At 48.7% G+C, this 25,949-nt stretch overlaps 1 protein-coding gene across 1 annotated transcript; it reads left to right on the top strand.

Moving 5' to 3' along the window:
* Positions 1-3,837: 3,837 nt before the first annotated feature.
* On the top strand, positions 3,838-25,387 carry TAS1R2 (taste 1 receptor member 2; the record flags this gene model as incomplete). Its single annotated transcript, XM_079720067.1, is given in 9 exon segments — positions 3,838-3,993; positions 3,997-4,019; positions 6,142-6,442; positions 8,961-9,461; positions 9,463-9,741; positions 11,948-12,154; positions 23,872-23,995; positions 24,460-25,179; positions 25,182-25,387. Coding segments are annotated over 9 exon segments (2,517 nt in total).
* Positions 25,388-25,949: the final 562 nt, after the last annotated feature.

Genomic DNA, 25,949 nt, shown 5'->3' with positions numbered 1-25,949 from the left:
CCATTCTTCGTGGCACAGACGCTGCCTCCCCCGTGGAGCTCTTGGCTGGCTCACACCTTCCCTCCTCCTTACCCCTTCTTGGCAGCCAGCACAGCGTGGGTCATCATAGAGCTGTCCCAACATGCTTTTGACTTGATTGGAGTCCAGGGGAAATCCACCTGATTTTCTGGCCCTTTGGCGACTGGCCCTCTCTGGGCCTCAGTTTCCCCATCTGTATAATGGGTAGGTTTGTGGAGCTCTGCAGACCCTCTCAGCTCTGATACAATACGCCACACTATGGATGGCCCTGGTGCCCCTGGCATCTTCCAGCATGTGCTGCTTTCATGAGCACATGGCCCTGATTTCTGTCTCCAGACGGCAAGCCATATCCCTTGTGTGTCCTGGCTGTGTCCCTTGTGCCCCACCCAGCCCTGGCACATAGTGGGCTCTGCTAGTGCCCTCTGGATGCATGGCTTTCTCAGCCACTCTTGTCCTCCACAACGCCACACCCAGGGGGCTCCAGTTAACTTAGATGCTCTTTTTCTCTACCATCCCCTTACCCCCAAGCTTTGCTAAATAATCTGACTTGACTGGGAGTCTCCAGAACATTCCAGGGCCACCCAGCAACTGGAATCTTTATTCTCTCTCTTCAAACTGATGTACACACTCATTGTGCCTGGAACTGGTCCTTCACCAGCACCTTGGCCTTGAGGTGGGACCTGCATTGGGAGAGGGCGGCACCAGTCCCCACCCCCATGGTGGGTGCAGGGTGACAGCTCCTGAGGGCAGAACACACCCAAATCAGACAGTACAGGGTTGAGAGCTTGGCAGCCTGGGTCTAAATTCTAGTGTCATTGGGAATTCCCTGGCGGTCCAGTGGTTAGGACCTGGTGTTTTCACTGCTGTGGGCCCGGGTTCAGTCCCTCGTCCAGTAACTAAGATCCTGCAAGCTGTGCGTTGTGGCCAAAAAATTAAAATAAATAAATAAATAAATTCTAGTGTCACTACCTATTAAATGTGTACTTTTCGGCAAGTTGCTTAACTGTTCAGCTTCAGTTTCTTCACTTTAAAAGTGGGAGTAATAATGGCTGCTTTGCAGGGTAGCTAAACGATATGATGCATAAAAAGTGCTTGGCGTTGTGCCTGGCATATAATACACCCCAGAAAAGTGCTATTTAGTTATTGTCCTCACGACTCCCTAAGAATCTGGCAGGGCAGAGGACAGTGGTCTCGGGGGCTCCTAGAAAGCCACCAGGGACCGCATTCCAAGGAGGCCAGTGTGGCTGTAGTTTGGGGCACACAGTGCAGGAGAGAGCAGGCGGGGAAGGATGGGTGAGCTGGGGCCAAGCTGGGGAGGCCTTGAAAGCCAAGGCCAGGAGCTTAGCTGTGATCCTGCAGCAACGTGGAGTCCCAGGGGCTGTTAGAGCCAAGGTATGATAGACTCAGAGCTGTCCTTCAGAGATTTAAACTGTCAACCTGAGGCAGACAGGGAGGTCCAGACAGGAAGTTATAAGGGTCTGAGCTTGGGGTGTGGCAAAAGGGGGAGGAGTCTGGAGGGAACCGATAGACACTGTGAATTAGTGCTGGGGCTTTTGACCTGCTGACACGGAGGGTGAATAAGGGCAGTCCAAAGAGGACCTCCCCATTGTACAGATGAGGAAACTGAGGTCAGGAGAGGGGAGAGCTAGGACCAGAACCCACACCTCCAGACACCCCGTGCAGGGCTCTTCCTTTCATTCTATGGGTTGGGTCTCCCCCACCCCCCACTGGTTTACATACACCCAGAGAGGGCCAGGGCCAGGCCCCAAATCACGCAGCAAATCCTGCATCTTTCCACAGCACCCAGAGGCCTCTCCCTGTTGTTTTCAATGTCTGTGGGTGGACTCCACCCCAGGGGAGGTCAGGGGCGAGGGAGGGGGTGCTCCCTCTGGAGTTGCTAAAGACACAGCCAGTATCTTTCAGGGTAACTTCAAGAAGATTTGGGCTCTTTCAGCTGGGCTCAGAGCCCGGGGTGCCCCCCGGGGCAGTTCATTTCATTACAAGAAAGGACAATCTCGCACTCTGCCAAATTCACCTTTCTCCAGGGTCTGCCCTGCACCCCGCAGTTCACACATGCCTTTTTATTTAATCCCCACACCGATCTCATGAGGCTAGAATTATTATTCCTATTTCAGTAGCAAACAGAGGCTCAGAGAGGTTAAGTAACCTGCCCATTCTCACACAGCACACAGAGCTGATGTCCAGTCCAGGCCGGCTGGAGTCATGCTGCCTCAAGGTTCCTCGAGTGTAGACACATACGTCAGCAGGAGCTGGTCAATGATGTCGGTCTGTTACCAGGGGCTCAGTGCTGATACAGATGGAAGAGTCACTGCAGCGCAGAGCAGAAGTGGTTCCCGTGAACTGGCACCAGGAAAGGGTTCTAGGAGGAGGTGAGGCTCCAACTGGCCCTTGAAGGAGGATCGGGGCTTGGCACGGGTGGGCAGGGGGACAGTACTGAGTTTCCAATCCCCTTTTTGTCCCTTGGAGCCTCCTCCCCCCATGAGCCTGAGCCCCAGGAGCAGCATTCAGACCTGTGACATATCCACCTAAGGCTGGGCATTTTAAAGCAGGCCCCCAAGGCTCCTGCTAAGCCATATTGTTGGGGCAGGAAAGGACCAAAACAGCATTCCGTGGACAAGGGTCTTTGATTAAAACAGGTCCCTGATTGGCTGGAACCGTCTCCCTCCATTCCACTCCTTGGGGGCAGTCACCTTCAACGTTAGGAATTTTCAACTTTCCTTTCTGCCAACACCCCTGCCCCAGGGTCCTGGATCCAAGGGGGGATACCTAGAGGGGGCTCCCTCTGCAGAGGTGATGATGGATTATTGGGCTGACAGATGGCCCCCCTTCCCCGCTCCCACTTCCCAATCCCTTTGCTGCTGTTCTGCTGCTTTTACCAAAAGCAAGGTGCTTGCGATGTAATATGGCATGGAGGTTAAGAGCCAGGCCCTGAGGTCTGGCTGTGGGATTTGAGTCGCAGCTCTGCTGGTTGTGCAACCGACACTGAGTTTCTATTTTTTTTTTTTGTGGTACATGGGCCTCTCCTGTTGTGGAGCACAGGCTCCGGACACACAGGCTCAGCGGCCATGGCCCACGGGCCCAGCCACTCTGCGGCATGTGGGATCTTCCCGGACCGGGGTAGGAACCCGTGTCCCCTGCATCGGCAGGCAGACTCCCAACCACTGCGCCACCAGGGAAGCCTGACACTGAGTTTCTTAACTTCTCTGTGCCTCAGTTTCCTCACCTGTGAAATGGGGTTACTAATAGTCCCAGTTATTGTGAGTGTTAAATGAGATGGTGAGTGACAAGCACTCAGCGTGATGCCTGGTTCTTAGTATCAGTGGCTGCTGTTTTGGAACAACTACTGTGGGTCAGGGGAGGGACACATGACCACGTGCCAGCCCCAACTTGGTCAGGCTCTGGCGTGTGGACTCCATTTGCCCCCCTACTCTGTCTCCTGATGGGAGCATCTATGTCCTTTACTCCCAAATGCTTGAAACATCAGGGAGATGTGACCTGACCTCATCTGAATGGCAGAAGGCGTAGGTGTGGCCAGGTTAGCAGGACATGCTCTGTACACTGCCAAATGGGGTTCTCCTGGACCACCCAGGCTCTGCTGTGCCCTAAGAAGGGACCATCCTAATCCCAGCCTCCTCCCCTTCCTTCAGAGCCCTCAAACCTCTCTACCTGTCCCAGGTGCTTTCCTGCTCCTTGGACAGAGACAGGACCCATATGTAAATGTCTGTGCAAATCCCCTGGTGTTAGGTTGCCAGCTCTCCAGGGAGGCAAAGCCACCTCTGGGACCTCCACTTCCCAGCCATGGGAGCCCAGGGCAGGGTGGTCTGCTCTCTGATCTTCCTGCTGCGGGCCCTGGCTGAGCTGACTGAGAACTCGGAGTTCTACTTGCTTGGGGATTACCTCCTGGGTGGCCTCTTCACCCTCCATGCCAACGTGAAGGGCATTGTCCACCTCAACTAGCTGCAGGTGCCCAAGTGCAAGGAGTGAGTCTCCAGTGTGAGGCTGGAAGTGATGGTGGGGTCCGGGTGGGAGCCGAGGATGGTCCTGTGGCCCTGGGGAGGCCAAGCCAAGACCAACGGGTCAGAATGTATCTCCCCATTCATTGCCAAACCCCCATCCTGGATGCACCCCACTGGCTCTCAGGGAGGCCCGGTACAGTCCATGTTATTAAAATCTATGGAGACTATGTCCTGAAATTTTGAAAACTGGTGTCTCAATGTCTCGTCTCTTACTAAAGAGTTATGGGATGTTTGAGCCTAGAGGGGTCTTAGAGACCATCAAAACCAACCCCCTTCCCTCTGGCAGCAGCGGGACTCCCCATGAGTCCATGCCAAGGCCCGGCTGTTATACCTTTGGGAGGCAGGTTCTCAGACTGGAAGGAAGGTTTGTATTTTCCCAGGGCTGTCGTTGGGTGGGCAGGGGTGTTTCCAGGATCGGGGGGGCTTTCCTCTGCGCTCCATCCCCTGTGAACCCACTGGGGTGGCAGCATCATTCAGAGATTGAGTGGGCCACCTTCGGGCAGGCATGAAGTCTGGGATACTGGAGCCAGTCTGGGATTATAAAATAGTGATCTTGTGCAGAGAGGGCGAGGCATTCTGAGAAAGAGAGAGAAAGGAAGGAGAGTGCAAAGATGATTAGAGCCTGACTATAAGAAATGAACCATTTATAAGATGTTGGGGAAGATTGTATGCTGGCTTGAGAATGGTGAGGGTGACTGTACTAAGCATGATGTTGGATATTTTGATGCTTGTGATGATGGTGGAGAGTCTAGTGAAATGATGGTGGTGATAGAAGTGATGGTGATGTTGATAATGTTGGTAGTAGTAATACTGGTGATAAGGAAAATGGAGTACGGTGATGATGGTGGCGGCAGTGGTGATGGTGATGGTGGTGGTCGTGGTGATAGTGAAGGTGGTGGTGGTAGTGATACTGGTGATGGTGGCGGTGGTGATAGTAGTGATGGTGGCGGTGGTGGTGGTGATGGTGACAGTGATGGTGGTGGTGGTGGTGATAGTGATGGTGGTGGTGGTGGTGGTGGTGGTGATGGTGATAGTGATGGTGGAGGTGGTGATGGTGACGGTGATGGTGGTGGTGGTGATGGTGATGGTGGTGGTGGTGATTGTGATGGTGATAGTGATGGTAGTGGTGATGGTGATAGTGATGGTGGTGGTGGTGGTGGTGATGGTGATAGTGATGGTGGAGGTGGTGATGGTGACAGTGATGGTGGTGGTGGTGATGGTGATGGTGGCGGTGGTGGTGGTGATAGTGATGGTGGTGGTGGTGACAGTGATGGTGGTGGTGGTGATGGTGATGGTGGCGGTGGTGGTGGTGATGGTGACAGTGATAGTGGTGGTGGTGGTGATAGTGATGGTGGTGGTGGTGGTGGTGATGGTGATAGTGATGGTGGAGGTGGTGATGGTGACGGTGATGGTGGTGGTGGTGGTGGTGATGGTGGTGGTGGTGATTGTGATGGTGATAGTGATGGTGGTGGTGGTGGTGGTGATAGTGATGGTGGTGGTGGTGGTGGTGATGGTGGTGATTGTGATGGTGATAGTGATGGTGGTGGTAGTGAAGTTGATAGTTGTGATGGTGGTGGTGATGGTGATAGTGATGGTGATGATAGTGATGGTAGTGGTGGTGGTGATGATGGTAGTGGTATTGATAATGATGGTCACAGACATGGGGTGACTGTGATGGCAGTGGTGATGATACCCATAATAGGAATAGTAGGTGTTGATGGTCACAGTGATGATAGTGATGATGGAGGCTATGGTGGGTAATCGTGGTCACATTGGTGGACATTGATAGAGTGATGACGGAGGTCATAGAGACGGTAGTACTGGTGGCAGTGGTAGTGACTGATGGTGGCCACAGAGGTCATAGCGTCAGAGGTGGTCATAGGGACGATGGTGATCGCAGAGCTGTGGGATGGTGAAAATGATGTGGTAAAAATGCCAGAACCCTCTGGAGTGGTTCCTTCTTGGGCGATGCCTTGGCTTTCCTACTGCAGGCAGGAGGGACAGGCTGGCTCTCCCCTCCCCGCACTTCCCCTCCCCTCCTCACTCTGGACCCATTGCCCACTCCATCCTACTGTGGCCTCTCCAGGTACGAGATGAAAGTGCTGGGCTACAACCTCATGCAGGCCATGTGCTTTGCAGTGCAGGAAATCAACAATGGCAGCAGCCTGCTGCCCAGTGTGCTGCTGGGCTATGAGATGGTGGACACCTGCTACATGTCCAACAACATCCATCCTGTGCTCTACTTCCTGTCACAGGACGACTATTTCCTGCCCATCCAGGAAGACTACAACTACTACATACCCTGCGTGGTGGCCATCACCAGCCCTGACAACTCCGAGTCCCCTATGACCGTGGCCCACTTCCTCTCCCTCTTTCTCCTTCCACGGGTGAGGCTTATGGGCCCTGGGGGAAGGGGCTGGGAAGGAGGGCAGCCGAGTGCTTTTCCTGAGGGCTCACCACCCCCACCTGTCCCTGGGGTGTTGGATCGGGGAGCAGAAGCAAGGTCAGGACATCCACCCCAGCCCTGGCAAGGTAGCCAGCCTATTGGTTAAGAGCTCAGGCTTTGGAGGCAGAAAGACCTCGGTGTGCATCTTGCCTCTGAGTCTTGGCCATTGTGAGACCTTGAGCCAACCTCTTAACTTTCCCAAGCCTCAGTTTCCCCATCTCTAAAGTGGGATGATGAGAGTCCCATCCTTGGACTGTCTGAAGATTAAAGCGTTCAATTTAGGTAAGAATTTCTAGTGCACAATAGGTAGTCAATAATGTTACTGTTGTTACGTAAAGCATCTTGCACGAGAATAAAAACTCAGAAAGTGCTCAATATTATCCTATATAATTGCCTAGCACAGAATCTGCATCACAGCAGGTCCTCAGAAAAGTGCTATAGAATTACTACTGCTATTCTAACTATTTTCACCATCATGATCAAAAAGGCATAGTCCAGAACTCGCATAAAATATATGCTCAGTAAAGAGCAGCTAGCCCAAGACTTGGCCCACAGTGGGTAGTTACAAATACTGTAATTTTTGCTGTTGATTTTATTATATCAAGCACCAAGGATCTGACTCAGAGTAGGTGCTCAATCAGTGTTAATATTCTTATGTGAAGAATCTAGTCCAGGACTGAAGTAATTCTTTCATTCATTTAACAAATATTTATTGAGCACCGACTGTGCCAGGTATTGCTGTAAGTGTTGGGGATGCAGCTGGGGAAATGCACAGAAATTTGCCCTCATAGAGTTTATCTTCCAGTGGGGAGAGACAGACGATCAATGTAAATAAGTATGTGATATAGGATGATAGGAAGTGAGAAGTGAAATGGATAAAAGGAAAAGTCAAGTCAAGGTTAAGGGAGGTGGGGCACGTCGATGGGCAGGCAGAGTGGGTACAGGGAGATTGGATGGAGACTTGAAAGGGGTGAAGGAGGAACAGCATCCACGACAAGCGGTCAGCAAATGCAGAGGCTGGGATGTGCCTGGTGTGTCCATGGAACTGGGTGAGCAGAACTGGGACTAGTGGGAGAGAAGGAGATGAAATCAGAGTGGTAAGGGCTGGGGTCAATGATGGAGCCCCTTGGGGACCACTGATGGACTCTGGCTTTTCCTGAGTGGCATTAGGAACTGTTGGAGGGTCTTGAATACGTGACTGGTATGTGTGTGAGCAGGATTGCCCTGGAGCCACACTAAGTGTAGATTGGAGAGGGGAGAGGGGAGAGGATATTGGGGTAACTCATAGCAGGAATGTTGGTGGCTGGACTAGGATGGTGTGGGGAGGTGTAGGCACTGAATGGACACACTTTGAAGGTAGATCCAATGGGATGTGCTGATGGCTTGAAGGTGGCATGTTTGAGAGAGACAGCCAATGAGGACTCTACAGTTTTGGCCTGAGTAACTGGCAGGATGGATTCACCATCAGAGGGAGATGGGGAGATTGTGGGTGAAGCAGGTTCAGGGGAGACAGGAGTTCAGTTCTGGCTATGTTAAGTTTGAAATGTCAAGGAGGCAGTTGCAGGTATGAGTCTGAAATTTAGCAGAGAGGTTCAGGGCAGGGCTATTGGGAGTTGTCAGCATGGATATGGTATTTAAAAGCCAGGAGCCTGGATGAGATCACCAAGGGAAGGGGAGCAGATGGAGAGACACAAGGACTGAAGGCTGAGCCCTGGGGTCCTCCAAGGTCAAGAGGTCACAGAGAAGAGGAGAAGAAGCAACCAGTGAAAGGGGAAGAAAACCGAGACTGTGCCATCCCAGAGGCTGCAGAAGGAAATGTGACTAATCTGAGGATGGTGATGGTGAGGAGGAAAGCTTTATGCTCAGGGACACACAGTAGGCACTCAATAAATGTTACTAGACTATGAGAATGATAATGATGGAAATCACCTAGCCTAGGGCTTGGCACACAGTAGGTGGTCAACAGTGCTGCTAAAGGATGAGGTGGGGCTGACGTCGATGAGAAGCATCTTGCCCAGGGCCTGGCACGTGGTGGGTGCTCACTAGAGGCTACCAGGCTGATGATCATCGTGAGATGGTGTACATCACTTAGCCCAGGGCATGGCACACAGTAGTGCTTGGTAAGTGTTACTACAAGGATAATCATGATGATGTTAACGTAAAGCACCTAGCCTAGGGCCAGGCACATGATAGATTCTTGTGAAATGTGATTTCAGTTATGACCATGGTGATGATGGAGTAAACCACCTAGTTCTGGGTCCAACACATAGTAGGTCCTCATTCATTGTCATTACTGTGACATCCATTGATGATGGTGGACTAAACCACTTAGCCCTGGGCATGGCTGGCGCTATGTGCTCCTCAAATGCCATAAGGATGATGGTGGTGGGTGGAACCCCCCTGGGGGGGGGACCCTGTGAGGCCCTCGCTAATACCTGCTGGACCCTCCCCTCCGGCAGATCACCTACGGTGCCATCAATGACCAGCTGCATTTCCCAGTGGTGCTGCGCACGGCGCCAGGTGTGCATCACCAAATGGAGGCCATGGTGCCGCTGATGCTGCACTTCCGCTGGAATTGGATCCTTGTGTTGACAAGCAGCGAAGACTATGGCCGCGGCCACAGCCAGCTGCTCAGCGAGTGCCTGGCTCACCGTGACATCTGCGTCGCCTTCCGGGAGACACTGCCCATGCCGCAGCCCAACCTGACGATGACGCAGCAGGAGCAGGAGCGTCTGGAGGCCATCCTGGACAAGCTACAGCAGAGCACGGCACGTGCTGTGGCCGTGTCCTCGCAAGACCTGGCCCTGTTCAACTTCTTCCGCGAGGTTCTGCGCCAGAACTCCACGGGCGCAGTGTGGGTCGCCTCCAAACCCTGGGCCATCGAGCCGGTCCTGCAGCACCTCACCCAGCTGCTGCGCACAGGCACCTTCCTGGGCATCCCCACCCTGGGCATCACCACCAGAGCAGAGTGTTCCCATCCCGGGCTTCAGCGAGTTCCGCGTGTGCTGCTTCCAGGTCAGCCGGCCCGCGCACAACAGGAGCAACCTGGGGGCCACCTGCAACCAGGATTGTGACACCTGTATGGACACCACTGAGTCCTTCAACACCATCTTCACGCTCTCCGGCAAACGTGTGGTCTACAGCGTGCACTCCGCTGTCTGCGCCGTGGCTCACGCGCTGCGGAGCCTCCTGGGCTGCAACCAGACCGGCTGCCACAAGGAGGTGGTCTACCCTTGGCAGGTGACGTCTGGCCTGTGGAAAGCCAGGGCCCCACGGAGCAGGTGCAGAGTCCGTGGTTGCCATGGAGACCACAGAGCTGCCCACTGCTCTGCTCTATCCTCCCCTTCCCTTGGTGGGTTCTGGGCAAATGGGTGGGAGAGGCCGTGGATCACGCCCTGCCTCCAGACACACAGGAGTCCTTTGTGGTGACAAAACAAAATTCCTTTAAAAAAACAAATTAACTTACTCATCACCATCCATGATAGTCTGTCCTTGGAGATTTGGGTGAAATCCCCTAGAATGAAGCCCCGCAGGCCGGAGCCCCAGTTCTCCCCGCAGCCTCTCCAGGGTGGAGGCCCTGGGGATGAGCTTGTGTATTCCCATCAGCTCTCAGGTTCATGGTCCCAGTTCTGCATGCATCACCTAGATTCAGACCTGGAATTTAAAGCTGTGTTTTCCTGGTTTATGCACAGGCACACACACACCCTACCTTGGGCCCGTGGAAGGTGTAGGAGGTTTTACTGAGGATCCAGAGAAGAGGAGATACACACCCGAGATGTACGCTTTCCACTCAGCATTACACATCTCTGCTTAAACGGTTCACTGACTTTCTCAGAGTTTGGAACCGGCTGCCTACTCTATCGCTCAGCCACCCCCCATCCCCGTCTTTATTCTCCCCTGATACCCCTCAGGCATCTCTGACACAGCCCACCTGTTAGGAGGCAGGTGGTGATGATCTGAGCAGAGCTTTGGAATCAGGCAGCCTGGGTTCAAGTCCCAGTTCTGCCACCACTAGCTGTGCAACTTTGGGCAAGTTATTTAATATCTCTGAGCCTCAGCTTCCTCATTTATTAAACAGAAGGAGTAATATGTATGCTGCTGAGTGATTATGAGGATTAATAATAATGTATGTACATTACCTGGTGCAGAGTAGAAGCTGAGTGTCTCCTCCTGTTTCTGACACCAGTGTCTGGCCTTAGGAGAGAGGCTGGGGCTTGGGGGTAGAGCCACTGCTGGGGTTGGGGGTGGGGCTAGGTGAGGAAGGGGAATCAAGGCTCAGACCCAAAAGGGGAGCCCGGAGAGACCCAGGCCCCTGCCAATAAAAGGCCCCACCTACTCAGGAGAATTACAGGGAAATGCTTTCTGGCCCCATGTATTGGACCCCTGGAATCCAGGTTCCTCAGCCCAGCTTGGCCAGGTCGCTGCAGGGGTGTGACATGGACACTAGTGCTGGCTCCCCAGGGGCCGTTGCCATCCTCATCCTCATCCTCAGGCTGACCACCGGCATGGAGCCTCCCCACTCTCAGCTCCCAGGACCATTGCTCCCAGACCCAGCCACCTGTGCACACGCGAAAGAGACTTCAGCCAGGTCCTCACTCTCCCGGCAGGGCAGGGAGAAGGTTAGAGATCAAATCCCTGGGCTATCTGTCTATCAGTTCCTGAGGTGAGGTGAGCTCTGGGCCCCCAAGATGTAGTCCAATAGACTCTCTCATTTATGGGGGAAAGACCTAGGAGCCAGATTGATTCGATAACTAAGCAGGAAGCCCTTTGGGGATCAGCCCAGAGAGGTTCAGTGACTTGCCCAAAGTCACACAGCAAATTTAGGACAGAGCTAGGACTGGAATTCAGGCCAAAGGATGTCCTAGCATGCTCTAGTTCATACCAACTTCTGCATAGTGAGAATGATGGGGGATGGGGTGGGGAGGGACTGAAAAGAGAGTTGGCTCCAAAGTGTGGGGCAGCAGGCAGGACCCAGGGGGCAGGGGAGACCCCAATAGGTGGGAGAGACAGTGGACTCTAGACCCCCTGTATTGGATCCCAGAAGGATGGCCGAAGTGACTTCTAGGGAAAAGGAATAATATTGACATCTCAGTAGAAGGTGAGAGGTGACTATTTTCCAAGCACTGTTCTGAGCCCCTAACGGAGATTCACTCATTTATTGCTTCAGAGCCCAGAAGGTCAGGCCATTTTGGCCCCCACTTTGCAGAAGAGGAATCTGGGGTTTATAGAGGTTAAGTGCCAGGTCCAAGGCCTCACGGCAGGTGGTAGATCTGATGCCTAAACCCAGGTGCATCTGACTCTAAAGCCAGAGCTCTCAGCCACTGACTCCAAACTGCCACATTTTTCAGAGTTTTGGAAATCAAGGCCCGTGGGCTGGTAGCATTTCTCCCAGGTCTGGCCCAACCTCTGATGCCAGCTCCACTTCCCTTCCCTCCGGCTCCTTTAGCTACTTCCGGAGATCTGGAAGGTCAACTTCACCCTCCTGGGCCACCAGATCTTCAATGAGCAAGGGGACCTGTCCCTGCACCTGGAGGTCATCCAGTGGCAATGGGACCTGAGCCAGAACACTTTCCAGAGCATCGCCTCCTACCAACCGTCGAAGCGGCAGCTGAAGGACATTTGTGACATCTCCTGGCACACCCCTAACAGCATGGTCAGCTCTCGGGAGGGGGTGGGGGAGGGGGCTGGAGGCCGGGCCCCAGAGCTCATGCTGGGGTGGCAAGGACCCTTTTACCTGGGATTCGTTCTCGACAGCTGGTGGCGTCTCTGTTTGTGGGTGTACTGTCTGGGGTACCAGCCTTTCTCCTCTGATGGAGAACTGTACAAGTTCAGGGCTTTCTGGCTTCTCAGGACCAAGGGGCTCAGGACATGTGTGTGTTAAAGACTTCAACTCTCATGCCAACCCTGGGAAATAGAGGCTACTCTTCTCCCTATTTTATGCGTTAGAAAACTGAAGGCACATGACCTGCCTAAGGGCACACAGCTTCTCCGTGTCTCTCTATACAGCATTCAGGCTACACCCTATCAAGGAATACTCACATTCTGAGAGATGATAACTCTGCTCTCCACCATGTCCGACATCTGTCAGTCTAAAGCTCCTTTGTTTTACCCTCTTTCTATAATAAGCTGTCAGAATGCTGCTGGGGAGGGGAGGATAGAGACCCAGCCCTGTGAGGTGAGGGAGGGAATCTAAAAACTTTTCAGAGTCTTCATCACTCTCCCCACCCCCACTCGACCCCTTTTCCAGAGGCATTTGGTGCTGCTAGTTTCTGAGCTTCTTGGGGATTTTTATGGAGTACATTGGATTGGTGTCTTTTTAGTGTGCTAAGGCTGCCATCACAAAGGACCACAAACTGGGGGGCTTAACCAAGAGAAACATATTGTCTCAGAGTTCTGGAGGCCAGAAGTCCAAGATCAAGGTGTTGGAGGGTTGATGCCTCCTGAGAGCTGTGAATGAGACTCTGTCCCAGGCCTTTCTTTTGGTTCCTGGTGATTTGCTGGTCCCTGTTGGCTTTCCTTAGCTCCTGCTGCATCACCGGATCTCTGCCTTCATCTTCACATGGTGTTCTCCCCGTGGGTGTGTCTGTCTCCCAATCTCCCCCTTTTATAAAGACATCAGTCACATTGGAGTCGGGACCCACCCTCCTCCAGTATGACTTCATCTTAACCAATTACATCTGCAGTGATCTTACCAATAAGATCACATTTTTAGGTCCTGGGGTTAGGACTCTAACATAGGAATTTTGAAGGGACACAAGTCAACAAATAAGTGTCTTAGCCTGGCTTTCCCCCAGAATGCAAAGCCTGAGACAAGGGCTGATGTGCAGATGGTTTATCCCAGGATATGATCTGGGGGAAGAGGAGTAGGAGGCTGGGGAGTATTTAACAGGGAAAGAGGGAAAGTCAGTATGAGGGAATGTTCTCAAGCTGGACGCTGCTGTGAGCCATGGGATGTCAGTCTTACCTGAACCTTCTCAGAAGTCACTTTAGAACGGTCCCCAAGGGTGGGCAGAGGATGGCACCGATCCATTGGCTCCGTATCTCTCAGTGGTCAAGGGTTGTGCCAGGGGGGATGAATTCCCTGGCATTTCCAGGTCGCGCTCGTGTGATGCCCAGCAGCTCCCTGCGGGCGTCTCACCCTGCAGCCCTTGGGCAGAGAGCAGCCAAGTTGGTCTCTGCACGAGGGGAGTTGAGTGAACCCAGCCACGGGCCCTGCTGCTGCCCTGGGCCCCGGGTGGACCTGATTCATCCCTCTCTTTCTGCCACTGTCCATTCTGGATTCCTTCACCCTCAGCCATTGGCTGCTGTAGGTCATTGGCATGTGGGGTGTTCCAGACATTCATCCCCAAGGTGTCAGAGGCTGTTGTCACCTTGTCCTTGCTGGCTTGTGGTCCAGTGGCTGTCTATAGCAGTCATCACTGGGCTAGAAGCACCAAGTGCCACCTTGGGGAATCACCTGGATCCCAGTCCTACGCCTTCCTACCCCTAGCAGCACTCCTAGCCCCTCCTGCTAATCCAGGTCATTTACCTCTCCTTTCTTGGCTTTCTCGTTCGCTGGCATGAGACCCCCTAAATGACCAGGTGGTAACCATAGAGCCCTATTGTGTCTGCTGGTGGGAGTATTCCCCCTTTGGAGACCATGCTTTATTCTAGCAGAATCTAAGGTTCTGGAGATGAGAAGCCCTGATTCTACAATGGGCCTCTGCAAAGAATGGTGAGTGTGGCCAATCCTTTTTCCACCCTGTGGTTGCTGGACCCACGTCTTCTAGAGTGATCAAGTTCCATGTGGATCCTGTCATGACAGACAGTAGCAGAGTACACAACTCTGCAACAAGGTAGTGAATGTGATTTGAGATCTTTCTTTTTTAATGTGGGCATTGACAGCTAGACACTTCCCTCTAAGTACTGCTTTCATTGTATTTCATAAGTTTTGTTACTTAAAAAACTTATATTTAATTATGGTAAAAAAAAAAACCCATAAATGCTACCATCTTAAAAGATTTTTCCCAATGTTTTAATTGTGGTAAAATACACATAACATAAACTTTACAGTCGTAACCATTTTTTTTTTTTTTTTTTTTTTGCGGTACTCGGGCCTCTCACTGTTGTGGCCTCTCCCATTGCGGAGCACAGGCTCCGGACGCGCAGGCTCAGCGGCCATGGCTCACGGGCCCAGCCGCTCCACGGCATGTGGGATCTTCCCGGACCGGGGCACGAACCCGTGTCCCCTGCATCGGCAGGCGGACTCTCAACCACTGCGCCACCAGGGAAGCCCCACAGTCGTAACCATTTTTAAGTTGACCGTTGAGTAACATTAAGTACATTTATACTGTTGTACAACCATCACTGCCATCCATCTCTAGAATACTTTCATCTGGCAAAATTGAAACTCTATGCCCATTAAACAGTAACTCCTCCTTCATTCTTCTCCTCCAGCCCCTAGAAACCACCATTCTACTTTCTATCTCTGAATTTGACCACACTAGATACCTCATATAAGTGGAATCATACAGTATTTGTCTTTTTTATTACTGGTTTATTTCACTTAGCATAAGGTCCTCAAAGTTCATCCATGTTGTAACATGCATCATAATTTCCTTCCTTTTTAAGGCTGAATAATATTCCATTTTATGGATATATAATATTTTGCTCATCCATTCATCCATAATGGACACTTGGGTTGCTTCCATATTTTAGCTATTGTGAAACTAATACTGTTATGAATAGGAGTATACAAATATCTCTTCAAGACTGCTTCCATTTCTTTTGAGTATATACCCAGAAATGTAATTGCTGGATCAGAGGTTAATTCTATTGTTAATTTTTTGAGGAACTACCATGTTTCCCACAGTGGCTGTACCATTTTACATTTCCAGCAGTTCACAAAAGCTCACTGTTTGAATTCCTCTATATCCTCACCAACACTTGTTATTTCCTGTCTTTTCAAGTCTATTTTTTTCATTTTTGAATCAGGTTGGGTTTTTGGTTGTTGTTGAGTTTTAGGAGTTCTCTGTATTCTGCGTATGAATCCCTTGTATATCTTATTTGCAAATATTTTTCTCCCACTCTATAGGTTGTCTTTTTACTTGGTTGATAGTATCTTTTGATGCATAAATTTCAAATTTTTCATTAAGTCCAATTTGACCATTTTTTTCTTTTGTTGCCTGTGCCTTTGGTGTCATCTCCAAGAAACCATTGCCAAAGTCAATGTCATGAAACTTTTGCCCTGTGTTTTCTTCTAAGAGTTTTTATAGTTTTAGATCTTCCATTTAGGTCATGGATCTGTTTTCAGTTAATTTTTATATATGGTGTTAAGTACAGGCCACTTCATTCTCTTGCCTGTGGGTATCCAGTTTTCCCAGCATCATTGGCTTTAAAAACTATCTTTTCCCCTTTGAATGGCCTAGAAACCTTTTTCAAAATCATTTGACCATATATGTGAGGTTTTATTTTTGGACTTTATTTTATTCTATTTGTCTGTGTGTCTCTTTAGTCTGGTACCACACTGTTTGATTACTGCCACTTTGTAGAAAGTTTTGAAGTCAGGAAATGTGATTCCTCCAGCTTTGTTCTTTTTCAAGATTGTTTTGGCTATTCAGTGTCCCTTGAGATTCCATATGAATTTCAGTTTTTGTATTTCTGCAAAAAAACCTCATTGGAATTTTGATAAGAACTACATTAAATCTGTAGATTGCTTTGGGTAGTATTGACATCATAACAATATTAAGTCTGCCAATCCATAAACATGGGATGTCTTTCCATTTATTTGTGTATTCTTTAATTTCTTTTAGAAATGTTTTGTAGTGTTCATTGTACAAGTCTTTCTCTCCTTGGTTAATTTCTAAGTATTTTATTCTTTTTGATGCTATTGTAAATAGAATTATTTTCTTAATTTCCTTTTTGAATTATTCATTGTTAGTGTGTAGAAAACAACTGATTTTTGTGTGTTGACTTTGTGTCTTGATACTTTGCAGAGTTCACTTATTGGTCCTAACAATTTTTTTGTAGAATCTTTAGGATATTTTAACATATAAGATATCATCTGTGAGCAGGTAATTTTATTGATTACTTTCCAGTTTAGATGACTTTTATTTTTCTTGCCTAATTGCTCTGGCTAGGACCTCCAGGACTGTGTTAATAGAAGGGGTGAAACTGCACATCTTTGCCTTGTTCCCGATTTTAGAGGAAAAGCTTTCAGTCCTTCTCCATTGAATATGATATTCACTGTTGGCTTTTCACATAGAGCTTTTATTATGTTGAGGTAGTTTTCCTCTACTTCTTGTTTGTTGAGTGTTTTTTTATCATGAAAGAGTCAAATACTTTTCCTTCATCAACTGAGATGATCATGTGTTTTATTAAATTTATTTTATTTATTTATTTTTGATTGAAGTATACTTGATGTACAATATTATATAAGTTACAGGGGCACAACATAGTAATTCACAATTTTTAAAGGTTATACTCCTTTATAGTTATTATAAAATATTGGCTATATTCCCTATGTTGTACAATGTTTCCTTGTAGCTTATTTTATACATAGTAGTTTGTACCTCTTAATCCCCTACCCCTATATTGACCCTCTTCTCTTCCCATTTCCCCATTGGTAACCACTGGTTTGTTCTCTATATCTGTGAGTCTGTTTCTTTTTTGATATATTCACTAGCTTGCTGTATTTTTTAGATTTCACATATAAGTGATACTATACAGTATTTGTCTTTGTCTGACTTATTTCACTAGCATAATACCATCCAAGTCCATCAATGTTGGTGCAAACAGCAAAATTTCATTCTTTCTTATGACTGAGGAACATGTGTTTTTTTTACCCTTCATTTTGTTAATGTGGTGTATTACATTGACTGATTTTCGTATGTTGAACTATCTTTGTATTACAGGAATAAATCCCATGTGATCATGGTGTATAATCCTTTTAGTATGCTGCTGAATTCAGTTTGCTAGTATTTTGTTGAGAATTTTTGCATCAATATTCATAAGGGATATTGGTTTGTAGTTTTCTTGAAGTCTTTTTGACTGATTTTGTTATCAAATTGATGCTGGCCTCATAGAATGAGTTAAGGAGAGTTCCTTCCTCTTTAGTTTTTGGTAGAATTCACCAGTGAAGCCATCAGATCCAGGACTTTTCTTTGTGGGAGATTTTTTGATTACTGATTCAATCTCCTTATTAGTTATAGGTCTATTCAGATTTTCTATTTCTTCATGATTTAGTATTAGTAGATTTTGTGTTTCTAGGAATTTGTTTCATCTAGTTTATCCAATTTGTTGGTGTATAATTGCTCATAGTACCTCTTACAATTGTTTTTATTTCTGTAAAATCAGTGGGAATGTCCTCACTTTCATTTCTGATTTTCGTAATTTGAATCCTCTCTTTTTTTCTTAGCCATTTTAGCTAGAGGTTTGTCAGTTTTGCTGATCTTTTCAAAGAACCAACTTTTGGCTTAATTGATTTTCTCTAATATTTTTCTATTTTCTAATTTGTTTCACTCTGCTTTAATCTTTATTATTTCCTTCCTTCTGCTAGTTTCGGGTTTAGTTTGATCTTCTTTTTCTAGTTCCTTAAGTTGTAAAGTTAGGTTGTTGATTTGAGATCTTTCTTGTTTTCCAATGTAAGTGTTTATAGCTTTAAATTCCCCCCTTAGCACTGCTTTGCTGTATCCCATGTTTTGGTTCATTGTGTTTTCATTTTCATTCATCTTTAAGTATTTTCTAATCGCACTTGTGAGTTCTTTGGTTCGTTGGTTGTGTAAGAGCATTGTTTAATTTTCACAAATTTGTAAATTTTCCAGTTTTCATTCTGTTATTGATTTTTAACTTCATCCTATTGTGGTCAGAGAAGATACTTTGTGTGATATCTATCTTTTAAAATTTATTCACACTTAATTCATGGTTTAACATAAGGTCTGTCCTTATCTGGAAAATGTCCCATGTGCACTTGAGAAGATGTATATTCTGTTGTTGTTGGGTAGAGTGTCCTATGTATATCTGTTAAATCCAGTTGGTTTATTGTGTTGTTCAAGTCCTTTATTTCCTTACTTATTTTCTGTCTGGTTGTTCTATCCATTATTGAGAGTGAGGTATGGAAGTCTTCAATTGTTACTGGGGAATATTATGTATTGAATTGTCTTTTCTCCCTTTAATTCTGATGGCCTTTGCTCCATGTATTTTGTGGCTCTCCTGTTAGGTGCATATCTGTTTGTAATTATTATATCTTCTTGATCTAGTAACCCTTTTATTGTTATAAAGGTCCTTCTTTTTCCCTAGTAAACCTTTTTGTTGGTATTCCCCCCCACCCCGGCTGCCTTTGAGACTTTATCTTTGTTTTTTTTACATTTTGAATATTGTATACCTAAGAGTAGTTTTTTAAAAGTATTTATCCCACTTGGTATTCTCTGAACTTCCTGGATCTGTGATTTGGTATTTGTCATTAATAATTATAAAACTCTCAGCCCATATTCCTTCAAATATTTCTTCTGTTCCTTTCTTTCTTCTCCTTTGGGTATTCTCATGATATGTATGTTACATATTTCACAATTGTTCTATAGCTCTTAGATATTCTGTTCTCTTTTTTTCACTTTTTTTTTTCTCTTTGCTTTTCACTTTGGGATGTTTCTATAGATATATCTTCAAGCTCACTGGCTTTTTCCTCAACTGTGTCCAGTCTACTGATGAGCCCATCAAAGGCATTCTTTATTTCTATTACCATAGGTTTTTTTTTTTTTTTTTTGCGGTACACAGGCTCCTCACTGTTGTGGCCTCTCCCATTGCGGAGCACAGGCTCCGGACGCACAGGCTCAGCGGCCATGGCTCACGGGCCCAGCCGCTCCGCAGCATGTGGAATCTTCCCAGACTGGGGCACGAACCCGTGTCCCCTGCATCGGCAGGCAGACTCTCAACCACTGCGCCACCAGGGAAGCCCCTACCGTAGGTTTTTAAAAAATGTGTTGCATTTCCTTTTGGTTCTTTCTTTCAGTTTCCATTTCTCTGCTTACATTACCCATCTTTTCTTGAATGTTGTTCACTTTTTCAGTTACAGCTCTTAGCATATTAATCATAGTTATTTTAAATTTCCTGTCTGATAATTGGAAAATCTCTACCATATATGAGTCTCATTCTGATGCTTGTTTTGTCTCTTCAGACTTTTTTTTTTTGGTCTTTTAACATGCCTTGTAATTTTTTGTTGAAAGCCAGACATGATGTATTTGTTAAAGGAACTGAGGTAAATAAATTTTAGCATGAGGTTTTATGTTTATTTGGGTAGGAGTGAGGCTATGTTTACTCTTTGCCATAGCTGTGGTGTCAGAGGCTAAAATTTCCTCTAATGTCTCCCCTTTTTGGTCTTCCCTGCTGGCTTTGGGTTTCCCTAGAGACTCCTTCTTAAACAGAATTTGAGCCTTACAGTTCTTTTGGTTGTAATCCCCTGTTATTATACAGGAGCCTGAATGATGTAGTGGTAAGATGTGGGAGGAGGGGAAGAATTCTGGAATCATCTGTGACCAGGTTTTATTCTTTTGGTAAGCCTGTGCCCTGGGCTGTGCCCTTCACACGTGCCTCTCAGCTCTCCCCACCTTCGGTGAGACAGGAAGGCTAGAGGGGGGCTGCAGTTGGGTACTTCCTTTCCCCTATGTCAATTCAGCTGTGATAAAATAGTTTCCCTTGAGGGCAGGCCTTTGTTAAGGAGAACAGAATGCTCTGGGTGTGTTTCAGAATGGTTGCTTTTTCCTCTCCCCTTGCTGGAGAGCAGTCTTTACCCTGAGAAGCTGGTGGGGCTCCTGAGGTTAAGGATGCACCCCTAGAGGTCTCTCTCAAGCTAGTCTGAGCTCAGTCCCAGCAACTGGTCATTTGCTCTCTAGCTGCTCCTACCCGTTGCTGCTTCCAGCAGCATTTCCTGCTCCTGCTAAGCTGTGACTCTTTGTGTGCACCTGTCTCCCCAATTTTGGGATCTGTAGTTTGCCCCATGACCCCAATTCTCTGATGGACCTAAGAAGGGTTGTTGATTTTTAGCTTGTTCAGCCTTTTCCTTGTTGTGAGGATGGAGGTGATGACTTCCAAGCTCCTTACATGCCAGACCAGAAACCAGAAGTTCCCCACTCTCTCCTGAATCTACACCAACAAGGCTTTCCACCACATCACTCTTCTGAAACTGCTTTTGTGAAGGTCACTGATGTCTAGATATTGCCAATCCAACCATCATCATCGTAGTCAACCTGTGAACAGATGTGACACAGCTGATTACTTCCTCTCTTTGGAAACAATATCTTTACTCGAATTCTGGGCCAGTCTCTCTCTTGGTTCCCCTACAGCTATGACTACTCCTTCTAGGTCTCCTTTCCTGGTCCCTCCTTATCTCTTTGACCTTTAAACCCTGGGGGGTACAAGAGTTCAGCCAATGGACTTATTCTCTTCTCTGTCTACAGGGCTGGAAATATGATCCATAGGTTTATAACTTCCAACTTTATATCTTCAGACTGGACTTCTCCCCTCAACTTTAAGTCAAATGTTCACCTGCTTATGCAAAGTTGCTCCCCCACGGTCTTCCCATTCCAGTAAAAGGCAACACCATCTTTCTGTTGTTTGACCAAAAGCATTGAGTCATCCTTGACTCCTTTCTTTCTCATCCAACCCAGCAGTAAATCTTGTCCAGCCTACTTTCAAAACACATCCAGAATCTGACCACTTCTCACCTCTTCCACAGCTCTCTCTTTAGTCAGAACCGCCACCATTTCTCAGCTGGGCTATTACAATAACACCCTGCCTGGTCTCCTGTTGTGCCATTACCCTTGTGCCATTACCCCTCTTGATCTATATTCAGGCAGGGCAATCCTGTTAAAATGAAGGTCAGATCCTGTCACTCCTCTGCTTGGGATCCTCCAGTAGCTTCTCATTTCATTCAGAGTAAAAGCCAAAGTATTTTGACTCCAACTCTTTGAACAGATCCACTGTTCTTCCTCTTGCTCATTCTGCTAGAGCCACGCTGGCTTTGCTGCTCCTCGACTATGCTAAGTCTCCCAACCGCAGGACCTTTGCACATGCTGTCCCTGCTGCCTAAACAGATATCTTCATAATCTGCTCCCTCCCAGCCTTTACATCTTTGCTCCAATGTCACCTGCTGGATGAGGCCTTCCTTCCTCTCTCACCCAACGTGAAAGTGAAATCAGCTCCTCCATCATTTTCCATATCCCTTGCATGGCTTTATTTTCCTTCACAATATTTATCACCATCTGTTGTATCACAAATTTATATGTGTGTTGTCTTTCTTCCCCATGAAAATATTCATTTCATAAGAACAGAGACTTTGTCTCATTTGGTTCACAACTATATTTCCAGTGCCTGGCATCGGTATGTACTCAATACCTTTTTGAATGAATGAATGTGTGCATATCAGGTTGAGACTCCATGGATAAGAGGTAGGATTAATTTGGTTACTTAGGGGCTCAGAGTTAGTGTAGAGATGAATTTGGAGGAGGGGGAGAATACATGGCAAGGGAGTGGTGGGGTGTAGGTCTGGATAAGGTGTGTGTGCGTGTGTGTGTGTGTGTGTGTGTGTTGGCGTGCATATGCCTGCACATGTGTGTGGTCCCACAGGAGGCAGAAAAGACCACAGAGGGAAGGCTGGCAGGGGATCAGACTTAACTTGGCTGATGGAGAGGCTCTTCCATGAGGTTTCAGGGAGCGAACAAGACATCCAGAAACATCATCTGATGCATGTGCAAGAGAGACTAGAGGGGTGGAACAAGAAAGCAGGTGATCTCTGAGAGGCCAGAAGAGAAGGGCTCTGAGGTCAAGTGGTCCTACCATGGCTCCTCTTGTCTGGGCCCTTGGTCCTTTATCTGTGTACTCTTGCAACACCCTCCTCATTGGTTGTCAGAATGATTTTTATACAACCTGAATCCAATCAGGCCACTCCCCACTCAAGAGCCATGGCTGCTTCCCACCACCCCTACATTTTTAGTGTCATAGTTCAGTCTTCCACCCTCTCCCACCCTCTCCCCATGCAGCCTGACTTCAGCCAGGCTCGGACACACCCTCTTCCCAAAAATGCCATCCCCATCCTCTCCTCCACCTCATTGCTTTTACTGTTTCCTCTATTTGTAATTCATTCACTCATTTAATAAACAATCATTGGGGCTTCCCTGGTGGCGCAGTGGTTGAGAGTCTGCCTGCTGATGCAGGGGACATGGGTTCGTGCCCCGGTCCGGGAAGATCCCACATGCCGTGGAGCAGCTGGGCCCGTGAGTCATGGCCACTGGGCCTGCGCATCTGGAGCCTGTGGTCCGCAACGGGAGAGGCCACAACAGTGAGAGGTCCGCGTACCGCAAAAAACAAACAAACAAACAATCATTGGAGGCCTCCTCTTTGCTGGGCACTCTTCTAGTTTCTAGAAATATAGCAGGGACTTCCCTGGTGACAGAATAGTTAAGAATCTGCCTGCTAATGCAAGGGACATGGGTTCGATCCCTGGTCTGGGAAGATCCCACATGCTATGGAGCAACTACTACTACTACTACTACTACTACTATTATTACTACTACACGTTCCACAACTACTGAGCCAGCGCTCTAGAGCCCACGAGCCACAACTACTGAGCCCACGTGCCGCAACTACTGAAGCCCGCATGCTTAGAGCCCATGCTCCACAACAAGAGAAGCCACTGCAATGAGAAGCCTATGAACCACAATGAAGAGTAGCCCCTGCTCGCCACAACTAGAGAAAGCCCACATGCAGCAATGAAGACCCAACACAGCCAAAAATAAATAAATAAATAAGTAAATTTATTTTAAAAAAAAGAAAAAAGAAATATAGCAGTAAAAGCAATAGACATGGCCACTGCCTACCTGCTCTTGCTCACCTGAAAACCCCTGCCCCTCCATAAAAGATGTGTTAATTAGGACTCTTGGTGGTAAGTGACAGAAAGCAATATAAGCAAAAAGTTAGTTTATTGCCTCACATCATTGAAAATCCAGGAGTTGACCTGAAGGGAAGCTTCAGGCAAGGCTGGATCCAGGGTCTCACTCTCTCCATCTCCCAGATCCTTCCACAGGCATGTTCTCCCCCAGAAACCAGTGGGCTGCTAGCAGCTCCAGAGTTATATCCTATTCACTCAGCAACCTCAGAAAGTCTCCATCTCAACAGCTGGGTAATGTTACCCGAAGAAGGTGGATTAGGTCTTTGCTGGGCGAAACTAAGAAGGTGCCTACTGAGGTCCAGTTCTAATGGCAATCCCAGCACCCTTCCCCCTCCCAGACAGAAGCCAGTTCCCCTCTCCTGAGCATCCTGCTGGGGATGAGTTAGAGAGGGTAAGGGAGCCCCCAGAGAGTGGGAAAGAGGACTCAGGGTCTTTTGCTCTCCTCCCTCCAGATCCCTGTGTCTATGTGTTCCAAGGACTGCCGTCCTGGGCAAAAGAAGAAGCCAGCTGGCATCCACCCCTGCTGCTTCGAGTGTATTGACTGCCTCTCTGGCACCTTCCTCAACCGAGCTGCAGGTATGATGCATGGGCCCACATGCTTGCCTTGCCACTGCCCTGCCCTGCGAGGGGGGTGGTCTCCAGGGCCCTTCACCTTTGGCAGGGTCTCTGGGGTCTCCCCCATGGTACGTAAGTGTCCAAAGGCCAAGGATTATGTCTTTCCCACCAGAGGGTGAGGTCTTGGGAGGAAGGAATTATAGTTATTAGACTCTGAGTCAAGGAGTCCTCGGTTCAAATCCTGCCTCTATAACTTCCTGGCTTTGTGACTTTACCTGGCTGAGCCTCAGTTTCCTCATCTGTGAAATGGGGTTGCTGTGAGGAGTTGATGAGTCAGGGGGTGTAAGGGACTCAGTGAGCACTGGTAGCCCTTAGCTCTCTCTCTCTCTCTTTCTCCTGCCGTGGCCTGGCCCAGTGCAGGCCCAGTGGATGTAGATGCTGAGAAGGCAGGTTCGGCTGATGGGAGTTGCTGTGGGCTCTTGCAGGTGAATTCGACTGCCAGCCCTGCCCAAGTTACGAGTGGTCCCGCAGGAAAGACACCTCCTGCTTCAAGTGGCAGCTGGCCTTCCTTCAATGGCATGAGGCACCCACCATCACTGTGGTCGTGCTGGCTGCCCTGGGCTTCCTCAGCACCCTGGCCATCTTGATAATCTTCTGGAGGCAGTTTCAGACGCCCATGGTTCACTCGGCTGGGGGGCCCGTGTGCTTCCTGATGCTGACGCTGCAGCTGATGGCATACGTGGTGGCCCCCGTGTGTGTAGGGCCGCCCATGGTCTCCACGTGCCTCTGCCTCCAGGCCTTCCTCACGCTCTGCTTCACCGTCTGCATCTCCTGCATCGCCGTGCGCTCTTTCCACATCATCTGCATCTTCAAGATGGCCAGACGCCTCCCACGTGCCTGTGGCTTCTGGGTCCGCTACCATGGGCCCTCCGTCTTCATGGCGTTCATCACAGTGCTCCAGACGGTCATCGTGGGGAGCAGCATACAGCCCGTGACCACCAACTCCACTGGCCACACTGACCCCGATGACCCCAAGGTCACAACCCTGTCCTGCAACCCCGGCTACCACCGGGGGCTGCTGATCAACACCAGCCTGGACCTGCTCGTCTCCGTGCTGGGCTTCGGCTTCGCCTACATAGGCACGGAGCTGCCCACCAAGTACGACGAGGCCAAGTTCATCACCTTCTGCATGACCTTCTACTTCACCTCTCCGTCTTCCTCTGCACCTTTGTGTCTGTCTACGAGGGGGTTCTGGTCACCATCCTGGGCCTCTTGGTCACTGTGCTCTACCTCCTGGGCATCACCCTGGGCTACTTCGGCCCCAAGTGCTACATGATTCTCTTCTACCTGGAGTGCAACACACCAGCCTACTTCAACAGCATGATTCAGGACTACACCATGGGGAAGGACTAGCACTCCTATCATCTGCCCATTGGGATGAGGGCCTCAGCGTTGGGAGGTGGAGGCCAGGGGCTTGCTTGTTCAACTCCAGATGGATGCAAGGAAGCCACCCCCAACGATTACCAGCATGCCCTGGTATCTGATTTGGCATTCCTCCGAGGTTCTCTGTGTCCTGGCCATTTTTACCCACCTAGCGATGGATGCCTAGAAACATTTGTCCTTCGTTCCTTTAGCTTGCCAGGCAATGCCACCCCGTTCTAGAAAAACAACCCAAGCTGACCTATTGGTCTCCAAGGACGGAGTCCAGTTTGCCAGCCTACAGGCGCCATCTGGTGGTCACTGTGGGTACCTGCAGGTTCACGGTGAAGGGACGCCTGCTGGAGGGCTGGGCTGGGGTTGGAGGATGTGAGCTCAAATAATGCGGCCCTGCCTCATTCACAAGCTGCCCGTGTGTCCGCGTCTCATCCCCGAGATTCCCCCAGAACACGAATCCCCGGCTTCTCTGTTGTCTCTGAGTACGGCTGAGCCCATAAATGCTCGGGAATAAACCTCGCTTGGGTGAAACGAATGAGTT

The sequence above is a fragment of the Hyperoodon ampullatus genome, assembly GCF_949752795.1.
Source record: "Hyperoodon ampullatus genome assembly, chromosome: 2".
NCBI lineage: Eukaryota > Metazoa > Chordata > Mammalia > Artiodactyla > Ziphiidae > Hyperoodon > Hyperoodon ampullatus.
This window is presented reverse-complemented; position numbering and strand designations above follow the sequence as displayed.